At 46.1% G+C, this 13,617-nt stretch overlaps 1 protein-coding gene across 8 annotated transcripts in view; it reads left to right on the plus strand.

Moving 5' to 3' along the window:
• The window catches only part of r3hcc1l (R3H domain and coiled-coil containing 1-like), a 181,108-nt gene that overhangs the window by 152,574 nt on the left and 14,917 nt on the right, over window positions 1-13,617 (plus strand). For all 8 annotated transcript variants that reach the window (XM_038821596.1, XM_038821597.1, XM_038821590.1 and 5 more), the window contains 2 exons: window positions 3,971-4,066; window positions 11,825-11,965. In XM_038821596.1, the coding sequence (XP_038677524.1) occupies window positions 3,971-4,066; window positions 11,825-11,965 (237 nt within the window). The remainder of the gene's footprint in view (window positions 1-3,970; window positions 4,067-11,824; window positions 11,966-13,617) is intronic.

Below are 13,617 nucleotides of genomic sequence, written 5' to 3' on the forward strand. Positions count from 1 at the left end.
TTAGATCTGATGCGTTGGTTGTGGATAGTACGGTGGTCACTCCTATCAATATTCTCATGGACTAATGCACATTCAGCAGGCAGGTTGGTGAGGGTGAGATCTAATGTGTTTTTCCCTCTTGTTGTTTCCCTCTCCACCTGTCGCAGATCCAGTCTAACAGCTACGTCCTTTAGCACTTGGCCAGCTCACTCAGTAGTGGTGCTGCCGAGCCACTCTTGGTGAGGGACATTGAATTCCCCCACCCAGAGTACATTCTGTGTCCTTGCCACCCTCAGTGCTTCCTCCAAGTGGTGTTCAACATGGAGGAGTACTGATTCATCAGCTGAGGGGGGCCGGTATGTGGTAATCAGCAGGAGGTTTCCTTGTCCATGTTTGACCTGAAGCCATGAGAGTCAATGTTGATGGCTCCCAGGGCAACGTCCTCCCGACTATATACCAGTGTGCGGCCACTACCTCTGCTGGGTCTGTCTTGCCGGTGAGACAGGACATACCCAGGAACGGTGATGGTGGTGTCTGGGACATTTCTGCAAGCTATGATTTCATTGGTATGACAATGTCGTACTGTTGCTTGACTAGTCTGTGAGGCAGCTCTCCCAACTTTGACACGAGCCCCCAGATGTGAGTAAGGAGGACTTTGGAGGGTCGACACTGCTGAGTTTGCTGCCATTAGCCGATGCCGGGTGATCCGTATGATTTATTTCCTTTTTATTGACTTTGTAACGGTTTTGATACAACTGAGTGGCTTGCCAGGCCATTTCTGAGGGCATTTAAAAGTCAACCACATGGCTGGATGGATCTGTTGTCACATGTTGGCCAGGCCAGGTAAGGATGGCAGATTTCCTTCCCTGAAGAGGCAATCATGATGGGGTTTTATGACAACCGGCAGTAGTTTCATGGCCATTCGACTTTTAATTCCATATTTTTATTGGATTCACTCTCCACTATCTGCCATGGTGGGATTCGAACCCAGGTCCCCAGAGCTTTACTGCGGTTCTCTGGACCACCGGTCCAGTGACAATGCCACTACGCCACCCCCTCTGTTTGTAAGAAGTTCTTGGTGAACAGCCCTTCTGATTTTTGTTCCCTTTGATATTTCCCCAGATCGGCGAGCAGAAGCATGTTGGGGGGATGTGGGGGTACCTGTCCCTCGTCAAAATTGAAGATGAGGAACTTACCGCAATGAATAGTAAATGCAGATCTATGCTGCAGCATGATTTATTAGAACTCCATATCTGGCACTGCTCTGCACGATGCACTTTTCAGTAGTAAATCATTTTTAAGACTGAATTAAATATGGATAATGAAACGCCTTTGCACACTCAGCGAATGGATTTGTCTCCTAGCCAGCAGGGTTTGATTGTTATCAGCATCTGCGGTGCAGGAGGCTCAAGAATATAGGTGATCAACATCTCTCGCGGAAAATGTCCTGACATCTAGTGAAGGTTGAATCTCATCTCATTTAAACGACTGTTAGTAAGTAGGATCAAAAACATCAAAAGAACTGCCGGCGTTGGGGGATAGGAGAATGTACAGATCAGATTATTTATTTGCCAAAGTGGGAAGTAAGTCTGAAGAATAAAAAAAGATTTGTATTAATGTCATGCTTACCATGGCTTCAGGACATCTGAAAGTGCTTTGCAACCAATGAAGTACTTTTTGAAGTATAATCATAAATTGTAAAATAGATAACACGGCAACAAAAGTGCTGACTTTGTTCGTTTGTTCACGTGATGTGTGTAATGCTAATACCCCTTGGTTGCCCTGAGAAGATGGTGGCAAGCAGGAAGGGGTGATTTGTTTCTTTATTTTGACGACTGAGGGGTTTGTTGGGCTATTAAAACTAAATCATAGATTGTGGGCCCGATTCACATGCAGGCCAGACCAGGCACGTGGGTAGCAGCTTCCCTCCCCAGAATGGTATTTATGCACCAGTTGGTTTCTACAAGAATGCAGGAGGCTTCACTCTTGCATTGTGGCACCATTCCACAAGCAAAATGTAGGGTCACACAAACATTATTAACAACAATCTAACAATCTTTATTATTGTCACAAGTAGGCTTACATTAATACTGCAATGAAGTTACTATAAAAATCCCTGAGTCGCCACACTCGGACGCCTGTTCGGGTACACGGAGGGAGAATTCAGAATGTCCAATTCACCTAACAGCACGTCTTTCAGGACTTGTGGGAGGAAACCGGAGCACCCGGAGGAAACCCACGCAGACACGGGGAGAACGTGCAGACTCCGCACAGACAGTGACCCAAGCCGGGAACCGCACCTGGGACCCTGCTAATAACTGTGCTACCATGCTGCCCATATAGTACTACATACTGCATGTTTTATTTATATACGTGGGAACATACTCCACTTCATAATCACGTCTGCATTTTCCCTAAGCTTGAAGGGATTGTAATTGTCAGGAAACTGTATCAAACCTCTGATTCATTGTTTAAAGCAGCGTGTGTGGGTGATAGAAGAATGAACTGGGAGGACTTCCTGAGCCAGACAATACAAATTGATATCAGCAACTTAAGATGTAGCACCATGGGTTAATAACCGTATCTGCTAATGTTGACTCAGCTCCTTCACAGTGCCTGGTTTAGTGATTCCTCCCAATCTGTCTATTGTCACCCATGCTCTCTATTTAAACACAACTGTTCGAACAATAAGATATCAATATTTGTAGCAGTCTCCCCTGCTATATCTGCTTGCATTGCATGCAGAAGCATACACATTATGTACCTAGTCATCTGGCAAGCACTTCCATCCATACCTAAACTGCGGCAGAAAATACTAGAGCCAGAATTTCTGCCGTCTCTAAATTGAATTGACCCAGTATTTGATATTCGGACTTTGCGGCCTGAACAAACACCGCTTCATTTTGACAACAGAATCTCTCATTTAGCGTTGCCCGGAATCATTTTCCTGATTTCTGCGTCATTACGCAGACTGACGTTTGGCTGCTTTGCTCCATTCTAACCTCTGGGTTCAGTTGGCTTTTTGGGAAAAAGTTCTTGGGGAAAATGTTGATTCGAGTGAAACTGCATTTCCTCTCCCCAGTCATTCGTTTAAAAACAGAAGCATAAATCCATTCAGATCTGATCAATTTCTTGCCTAAGTTCAGAGATGTTTCAGACTCAAAAGAGTATTGAATCTCTCTTTGATGATCTAGCTTTAAGCAACCTGCTGCATATCAAGCTGTGTCTCGCTTTAACCCTGTCAACTCCACCTCATCATTTCCATTTCTTTTGGAGGATTTTATCCCCCTCCTCATTTTATTTCTGTGAATGCTTTCTATTTCACACGAGCATTGATCCTGAACACCCAGAACATGTGTTCTTTTGTTTTGTTTGCCTTTTGCTGCAGGCTCAAGGGGGCTCCTTCATAATGATAATCTTTATTATTGTCACAAGTAGGCTTACATTAACACTGCAATGAAGTTACTGTGAAAATCCCCTAGTCGCCACATTCCGGCGCCTGTTCGGGTACACGGGGAAAATTCAGAATCCAATCCACCTAACAAACACGTCTTTCGCGACTTGTTGGAGCAAACAGCAAATACTGGACTGTTGTGGCCTCTTGAAATGCAACATCCGGAGGAAACACACGCAGACACAGGGAGAACGTGCAGACTCCGCACAGACAGTGACCCGGTCCGGGAATCGAACCCGGGACTCTGGCGCTGTGAAGCAACAGTGCTAACCATTGTGCTACCGTGTCACCGAGGCCACTCAATCCAACTTTTGCTGATTCCATTGTGCTGGTCAGACTCCCTATCTCCGTAATAAGACCTTCCGAAAATATCACCCTGTGTTGGTATTTTCCTCCCATGTGTTTGTTGACCTTGGGAATCTACTCGGTTCTGGGTGCTCAATAAAGTTAATTAGGATTGAAATGCTTTGCTTAGCGGTATTTACTGCTACTCCTCCAGACACAATTAATCATGGCTGTTTTCTCGCATCTCTGTAGCACGTGACGCCATCAGCACCAAACATCCCATGCTGAAGACTCGACCTTTGTCACAAGCATCTAGATCATCGAAGGTTAAGGCTAGAAGCTGTGCAGGTGAGAAAAAGACTGTAATTACAGTCAATTAAGGCCTTCACAGTTTGTTGATTAAAGAGACGATTTAATAATCTGACCCACATTTGTCAAAAAAGCATGTAATGTGAAGCTCTTCTTCTCTTGGCACAGATTTACATGGTCCCTGCAGTGGGAGTTACTCAATGCTGATCAAGCTTTAGATACGAGTCAGGTTAGGCAATTGTCGTACCTGAGATTCTGTTTAGAATCTATAGAATCCCAGCAGTGCAGGAGGAGGCCATTCAGCCCACCGAGTCTGCACCACCGCTCTGAAATAGCACTCCACCCAGGCCCATTCCCACACCCTGTCCCCGTGACCACACGTATTGATCATGGCCAATCCACCTAAGCTGCACATCTTTGGACTGTGGGAGGAAACCGGAGCACCCGGAGGAAACCCACGCAGACACAGGGGAGAACGTTCAAACTCCACACAGTCACCCGAGGCCAGAATGGAACCCGGGTCCCATGCACTGAGGCAGCAGTGCTAACCACCTTTGTCCCTTTGAATGGCTGCTGAAAAGCAACAATTCTGTCAGTAACATGAGGCTGGGTTCCTTATTTTGTAATGGTTTTCCAACTTTCAAGTGACTGGAATTTTTAAAATATGAACTGAGACGGAGCAACCTGTTTAAAAATCCAAGACTACATTGCAAGGTGACGGTGAGAAACAAATCGCATTCCAGAGACTGTGAAGAGAGAGACATTTCCAATAATCCCGACACCCATCCAAACTCATAACTAAGAAAAAGACATAAAAAATTGTCCGATTCTCCGATCCATCGCCGGGACGGAGAATCCCTGGGGGGATGCGGGAATTGCGCCCCGACGCTGGCTGCCTGCCCCATTCTCCGGCGTTGGCTTCCCCGTTCTCCGGCTCCAATTCTTGGGCGCCCTCGGGATTCCCACTGCGCCGGTCGGGGGGCCGTTGAAAGCGGCTGCCCCGGCGATTCTCCGGGCCCCAGGTTTGGCTGAGTCCCGCCGGCGTGGGTAATTCAGCTCCCACACGGCGGGACCTGGAAGGTGAGTTTGCGGGGGCCGTCCTGGATTGAGGGGCGGGGGATCTGACCCCGGAGGGGGGCCCCACGGTGGCCTGGCCCGCGATCGGGGCCTGCCGATCAGCGGGCGGGCTGGTTCCGTGGGGGCCTATTTTACTCCGCGCCGGGCCTTGTAGTGCTCCGCCATATTGCCCGGGGGCCGGCGCAGAGAAGGGAACCCCCGCGCATGCGCGGAAATATGCCTGCCGTTCCACGCATGCGCGAACTCGTGCCAACCATTCCGCGCCGGCTAGTGCTGCGGGGACCACTCCGGCGCCACCCTTGCCCCCTAGGAAGGGGAGGATTCCTCACTTTCGAGGGCTGTTGACGCCAGAGTGGTTGGTGCCGGTTTTCACGCTGGCATGGGGACATAGCCCCATTATTAGAGAATCCCGCACACGGGCTGCCACAGGCGCACACAAATCCTCTTGGAAATACCCTGCTGCTTGCCCACAGTTTTTCACTAAAGAACCCAAATATGTGATCACCCCACAGCTGAATCTTCTAGCCCCTCCCACAAACATGTTTTTAAAAAAGTTTTTGACAAAATCATGTTGTAATTTGGCAACCATAACATCCCTCCCCAGCAATAAAAAGGAGAGGGGTACCAGCAAAAAGATCCGGTTTTTAGTTGGGAGGCTGGATTGGCCGCAGCGCCCCAGACTTGGCCACAAGGAGTTACAAATCTCACCCAGCATTCCTGCTCTTACTGATTGATGATTGGACACTCTTCTCGATGTTCTGCCTCTCTTTCCCTGTAGCATGGTCTGGCTTGTGCTGTCTTTCTGTATCTTATTCGTCCGATTAATGTCAGCTGTCTTTTGAAATATTCCTGAAATGTTCCTTCAAAATTTCATCTGCAGTGCCCGATAAACTGGGCATCCTCCAGACTCTTACACTTTTCTGCCTTCTGTATCGATTGATGCCAAGACTCTTCGTCGTGATTCCAAGTCTTTGTACGTTCGTTCCAAGGAACTCCTTAAAACTATGGAATTGCTGACCTTCCCCAGCCCTTCCTGCCTCTGACAAACGTTTGTGATTTTTTTTTAAATGCAGAACAATTAGGCTGTTCTCTACCTGCTTTCTCTTTCTCTCTTTTTCCCAATATTTCTGATACCCGATCCCTTGCACAATAGGCCTTAGCATCTCAGTAAGGCTGAGGTGTGGGGTACTGCTGAACAGAGCTCCATCAGAGTCAGTCAGGAGCAGAAACAGGAACAACGAAAAAGATGGGCTTACGCAGGACTACATAGAAGATAATAAAAAAAACAGACCAGTCATGTCCATGCTGATGTTTCCACTCCACTCCAGCTGTCGCCTCCCTCCCTGATCATAACTCAAGGGAAAGGTTTTGCGGGGTTGAGGGGAAAGAGCAGAGGAGTAGAACTACTTGGATTGAACCTCCAAAGAACCAGTGCAGGCGTGATGGGGTTGAATGTCGTCTTTCAGTACTATACCATTCTCTGATTCTCAACAAGATTGTTAACTTTGAACTGTATATGTCAGTTTGGCTCCTTTTACTGCCAGAGTTAACAATCCAAACAGCGTCCACAGTAGGAGCACACTTAGAGTGGTATAATTTACAGTGCAAAAGGAGCCATTCGGCCCATTGAGTCTGCACCAGCCACTGGATAGAGCACCTTACTTAAGCCCACACAACCCTATCCCCATAACCCAGTAACTCCCCCTAACCATTTTGGACATTAAGGGCAATTTAGCATGACCAGTCCACCTAATCCGCACATCTTTGGACTGTGGGAGGAAACCGGAGCACCCGGAGGAAACCCACGCAGACACGTCGAGAACGTGCAGGTTCCGCACAGCAGTGACCCAAGCCGGGAATCGAACCTGGGACCCTGGTGCTGCGAAGCAACAGTGCTAACCACTGTGCTACCTAGACCCTTATACTTGTGACACGGAATGGTTCTTTAGTCCTGGTTTCATTTTGAAAACAAATGTAATGATTGCATTCATTAACATAAAAATGGAGGGGGGGGGGGGGAAAGCTATCTGTCATCTTCCGCAATAGGTTAATGTTGTAGCAACTGGCTGCTCATAATCATCGAATGGTGAAAATACCCAGCATATCAGCCAGCATCTGTGGAAAGAGGGAGGGAGGGATAACGTCTCAAGTCAATGACCTTCTGCCAAAACCTGCTGAGCGTTTTAACTTGAATTTATGTGGCGCCCTTGTTATAGAAATGCATCCCAAAGTGTTTCACAGGAGTATTTTCAAAACAATTTGACACTGAGCCACTTCAGAGATATTCGGACCAGAGGTGAGTTTTCAAGATGGCCTGAGAAGAGGGGCAGAGAAAGTTTTGGGAGCTTGGGATCTAGGCAGCTGAAAGATCGCTATAAACGTGGTGGAGCAATCCAAATTGGAGCTGTGCAAAGGGCTAGAATGACAGGAGCATGGAGGTCTCAGGGTTGTGGGGTTTAGAGTAGATCACAAACATCGGGAGGAGTGAGACCATAGAGGTATTTGAAAACGAGGATAAGAGTTTTGAAATCGGGGCGCTGCTGCAGGTGTCAATCTCGGTCAGCGTGGCTGGAGGGCTTGGAGTTAGGAGATGGCCAGCAGAGGGTTTAGATGAGCTGAAGATAAGCACAAAGATTGTGAGGTGAAGGACTACCCAGGAGAGCATTTCCAACCGCCTTGGGGACAGGTGCTCCTCCGCACAGTGACACCCAGTGATTTTGGGACAGAAGTGCTATGAGCTGTTTTCAGTCTGAACAGTGACACCTAGTGATGAGGGACAACAGTGCTATAAACTCCATTCAGAAATGTATTAACTTTTTGGCAGATAATCTCCCAGTAATAATATTTCTGTCATTTCTCAAGTGGCGCCTCTCTGGCTCTTGTCACAGCATTACATAATGCCCGTCACAAAATACACTGCTAAATTTGCAGGTTGACTGAGAGGAGGAACAGTATATTTGAGCAAAAGTATGTTCCCAGCCATGTACTGGTATTTCAAGTGAGTAAGAAACTTGCACTGATAACGGTGCACAAACCCTCCATTGCTTCTCTGTCCACACTGCAATGTGTGTAATGAAGTAATAAATTACATTTCTGTAGCCCCCTATGATCTCAAGATCTCCCAAAGTACTTGAGGTCAATAAAGTGCTTTTGAAGTGTAGTCACGTTGTAGGGTTGGAAATGGGGCAGCCAATTTGTGCACAGCAATCTCCCAAGATCACGTGGTGATGACCAACTAATCCGCTTTTTTTGTGATGTTGTTTGACGGCGAGATATTGGTCAGGAAAACCGAGAGGAAATATTGCCGTGGGAGGCTTTATGTCCATCCGAAGGAGCAGACGTTTCGCATCTCATCCAATATGCAGCACTTCCAACAGTACAGCACTGCCTCAATACTGGACTTCACAGTAACTTCACTGCAGTGTTAATGTAAGCCTACTTGTGGCAATAATAAAGATTGTAACGGTTCGACCTAGATTTTTGTGCTAAAGTCTCTGAAGTGGGACATGAACCCACTGTGAAAAGAGTGAGCTGCCACTGATATAACAATGGATAAGAGAATTCTGCTGGATTAGCTGTGTGGGAACTTGGACCCGTCAGAAGCAATGAGCTGGAAATACAGTAATTTGGAAACATGTCTTCTGATCATTCCTTTATCTGATTATAAAGAAGTTGCTGATTGTCTGCCTTGTTCCGATCCTTTGCTCTCACAGTGTGTTTAAGTGGGGGGGAGTACTAAGATCTTGACCCAGCAAGGATGAGCGAATGCCTACACTAGGATGGTCTTTGAGTTGGATCTGATGGAGATTTTTTTTTAATTTGTTCAAGTGGTGCGGGCATCGCTGGCTGGGCCAACACTTATTGCCCTTGAGAAGGTGGTGGTCAGCTGCCTTCTTGAATTGCTGCAGTCCATGTGGTGTAGGTTAGGGAGGGAGATGCAGGATTTATTTTTAAAAATTTTTTTTAAGAGTACCCAATTTAGCCAATCCACCCACCCTACACATCTTTTTCGGTTGTGCGGGTGAGAGCCACGCAGACACGGGAGAGAATGTGCAAACTCTATACAGACAGTGATCGAACCCGGATCCTCGGCGCCGTGAGGCAGCAGTGCTAACCACTGCGCCACCGTGCAGAGATGCAGGATTTCGACACGGCGATATATTTTTAACTCGAGCTGGGGAGTGGTGTGACGGTCCCATGCATCTACTGCCCTTGACCTTCTAGGGGGTAGAGGTCATGGGTTTGGAAGATGGTGTTTAAAGTGAGTTCCTGCGGTGCATCTTGTACATGATGCACGCTGATGCCATTCTGCATCGGTGGTGGAGAGAATGAATATTTGTGAGTGGGGTGCCGATCAAGTCGACTGCTTTGTCCTCCATGGTGTCAAACTTGACAGTTGTTGGAATTGCACTGGTCCAGGCAAGGGGAGAGTATTCTTTCACACCTGACTTGTACCTTATGATGGTGGACAGGATTTGGGGAGTCGGGCGGTGAGTTACTTGCCGCAGAATTCCTCGCCACTAACCTGCCCTGTATCCTCAGCATTAATATGGTTGGTCCAATCCAGTTCAGTTTCTGGTCAATGGTCACTCCCGGGTGTTGATAGTGGGAAGATGAAGCGATGGTAATACCATTGAATGTCAAGGGGTGATGGTTAGATCCTGTCTTGTTGGAGATGGTCATTGCCTGGCACTTGTATTTGCCACTTGTCAGCCCAAGTCTGGATATTTCCCAGATCTTGCTGCATTTGGACATGGGCTGCATTGAGTATGAGGGTTCGCGAATAGTGCAGGACATTGTGCAGTCATTGGCAAACATCCACACTTCTGATTTTATGATGGAAGGAAGGTCATTGATGAACATATGAATTAGGAGCAGGAGTAGGCTACTAGGCCCCCCAGGCCTGCATCACCATTTAATAAGATCATGGCTGATTTGACTGTGTAAATAAGCAGCTGAAGATGCTCGGGCCTGGGACACCACCACCAGGAATTCCTGCAGTGACGTCCTGGATCTCAAATTATTGACCGCCAATAACCACAACCATCTTCCTTTATGCTAGGTATGACTCCAACCAGCGGAGAGTTTTCTCCTGATTCCAGTTTTGCTCGAGCTTCTTGATACCAAACTCAGTCAAATGCTGTACTGATGTCAAGGGCAGTCACTCTTACCTCACCTCTGTAGTTCAACTCTTTCGTCCACGTTTGAATCAAAGCTGTAATGAGGTCAGGAACTGAGTGGCCCTGGTGGAACCCAAACTGAGCATCCGTGAGCAGGTTATTGCTGAGTAAGTGCCCCTTGGTAGCACTGTTGATGGTCCCTTCCATCCCTTTATTGATGATCAAGAGTAGACTGATGGGACGGTAATTGGGCAGGCTGGGTTTGTCCTGTATTTTTGTGTATATATCTGGGTAATTTTCCACATTGCTAGGTAGATCTTAGTGCCGTAGCTGTACTGGAACAGCTTGGCTAGGGGCACGGCAAGGTCTGTCTTCAGTACTATTGTTGGAATATTGTCAGGTCCCATAGCCGTTGCAGTATCCAGTGCCTTCAACTGTTTCTAGACATCACGTGGAGCAAATCAAAATGGCTGCAGGCTTGCATCTGTGATGCTGGGAACCTCAGGAGGAAGCCGTGACATCCCAACCTTGGCAATTCTCGGATGGTTGCGATCACGGCTGGAATTTACTATCCGAGTAGGTTTGGAGATGGTGAAGTACGTTCTATAGGTAATAAATGCATGAAGCAACCAGAGTGAACAGGTGTGGAGATGGATATTGAATCTGTGCTATTGCAGACGACAGCAGAAAATAAAAATTAGCAACTGCTTATAATGCCTCATTAAAACTGCTGTTTGAATGTGACATTAAATTTTAAATGGCACACCACATCCCACTCATAGATGCGCACACCACGGTTTGGTCCATTAGTGTTTTATTCTGTGAATGTGGATTCACAGATTGTTGCTCCAGTCCTGTACTGTTTGTGATGGTCTTTGTGCTGCAATGTTTGAATGAATTGGCTGGCATTCAACGGTTGTTTATAATCTGGTGATTTGTATTGTAATTGAATATAATGTGTGGCAGATGTATTTATCCAGGGGCAGGTGAGCAGAGGTTTGCATGTGCCTGCCTGTGTTTTATCTCCGAATGGTGAATGGTTAATTAAATAATTTAAAGAGGGAGGGCATCTCAATTTCGCAACCTCCAGCAGAATTTGCCAAGACATGCAGTAACAGGCCGTGTGAAATGATATACCAAAACATCAAGAGATCAAAACCATAATTTAAAAAACAATGACATGAGAAATAAATGTACAAAAAGATAATGCCAATGCTTTTGCAAATATGTTCTAGCCTATTAACATGACATGATTTAGTGACTTCTATACAATATAATATTGCTCTGCTATGAAGAGATTATAAGATTGCATTTTCCAAAGTAATTCTCTTGCAGCTTTTTTGAAGTGATTTATAAAAACCATGTAATTGAAAAGTAATGTAGTTGTTTTAATGTGGTTATAATTGATGTGTATACCAGTATTAAATGCACTGTTATCTATGAAGTTGCTGTTTGTTCCATATCAATATGCTGCTCATGTTGCCATTCAAGGAGAATAAAATCCATTTGGCTCATCTGATTCTCAGCATGACATATGGTACGTTTTTGTTGGAAAAGAATAAATAAATCTTTTCTTCCCCCACCTCTTTTGTTTGTTTAGAATTTCTCCTACCTGCAAAGGAACGCCCTCAGACAAGTGCCATGCTCGCTAGAAGACTGGTCATTGGAGCGCTAGGCGTACGAAGCAATCAAACCAAAGCAGAACAAGAGGCTGAGCGTAAAAAGCTGAAGGAAGCCAAGGGTAAGTTGGACTTGCTTATTACGTATTTTGAGTCTGTTGGTGTTTTCAGCATTACAGGACGTACGTCGATGGTACAAGGGGCTGGTTCAGCAAACTGGGCTAAATCGCTGGCTTTTAAAGCAGACCAAGGCAGGCCAGCAGCATGGTTCAATTCCCGTACCAGCCTCCCCGAACAGGCGCCGGAATGTGGTGACTAGGGGCTTTTCACAGTAACTTCATTGAAGCCTACTTGTGACGATAAGCGATTTTCCTCTAACGGCTAAGGCTGTATGTGTATACACATGTATACGTGTGTATGTGTATACATGTGTGTGTGTATACGTGTGTGTGTGTGTGTATACGTGTGTGTGTGTATACGTGTGTGTGTGTGTATGTACGTGTGTGTATACGTGTATATGTGTGTGGGTGCATACGTGTATATGTGTGTGGGTGCATACACGTTAAAGTATGTGTGGATGTGTACACGTGTGTGTGTGTGTCGGTGCATACAGGTGTGTGGGTGTATCTGTGTGTATGTTCATACATGTGCCTGCATGCGGACATGTGTGTGCATGTGTGCACGTGTGTGTGCATTCATACCTGTACGTGCGTACACATGTGCTTGCATGCATACATGTGTACATGTGAGCACTGGCACGTGTATTTGCGCACATACATGTATGTGTATATAAATGGTGTGTGCATACACGCGTGTGCGTGCGTACGTGTGTAATCTTTAATGTCATAAGTAGGCTAACATTAACATTGCCATGAAATCCATGTGTGTGTATATATACATGTGTGTGTGTATGCCTGCGTGCATACATGATTGTGTGTGCATACAAGAGTGTGTGTGCTTTCAAGTGTATACGCACACAAGAGTATGTGCATACACGAGTGTGTGCGCATTCACGAGTGTGTGTATGCACATACATGGGAAGTGTATGTGTACACATACACGAGTGAGTGTGTGTGTGTGCATACATGAGTGTGCATACACGAGTGTGTGCACACACAGGAGTGTGTGCATATGTGTATGAGTGTGCGTGCATACATGTGTGTGTGCATATACATGTGCACACGCATACATGTGTGCACATGTGCATGCACATACACCTGTATGTGTGTGCATACATGTGTGTGCATACATTGTCTGTGTGCATACATTGTGTGTGTGCATATACAGGTTTGTGTGTGTACACGTGTGTGTGTATATGTGGAGAGATGAGCAGAACTCAGAGTCTTGTCACCTTCAATCCCGCAAACCATACTTCCTATGAGCTAGTGCTCTGCTCCTGCCTAGTGATCAAAATGCTGAAAGGTTATTGCCGATTTAAGTGCTGGTATTGTTAAATTCATTAATCTTTGTGTACTGTGTTAAACGGCTGCCTGTGAATTACTGCCTTGTGAATGCAATGACAGATATTCCCTGCCATCAGTATAATCTATATAGGGATGTTGTAATTGCGTGTAAGGCCCAGCACGGCTGCACAACAAGATTGTACGTTTTATTTGCCAGGAAAATGTCTTTGCCAAATATCGTATCTTGTTTCTTAACTAAACTTTCTACGTTCTAAAGGAAAGATGGTTAGCCAATATCAAGTGATGGTCATAATGTTGTCTCACGTTAGACAGCTGGTATTAGTGGAATATAGCAGACTTCCAAGAGCAAA

The sequence above is a fragment of the Scyliorhinus canicula genome, chromosome 16 (assembly GCF_902713615.1).
Source record: "Scyliorhinus canicula chromosome 16, sScyCan1.1, whole genome shotgun sequence".
In the NCBI taxonomy this organism is placed as follows: domain Eukaryota; kingdom Metazoa; phylum Chordata; class Chondrichthyes; order Carcharhiniformes; family Scyliorhinidae; genus Scyliorhinus; species Scyliorhinus canicula.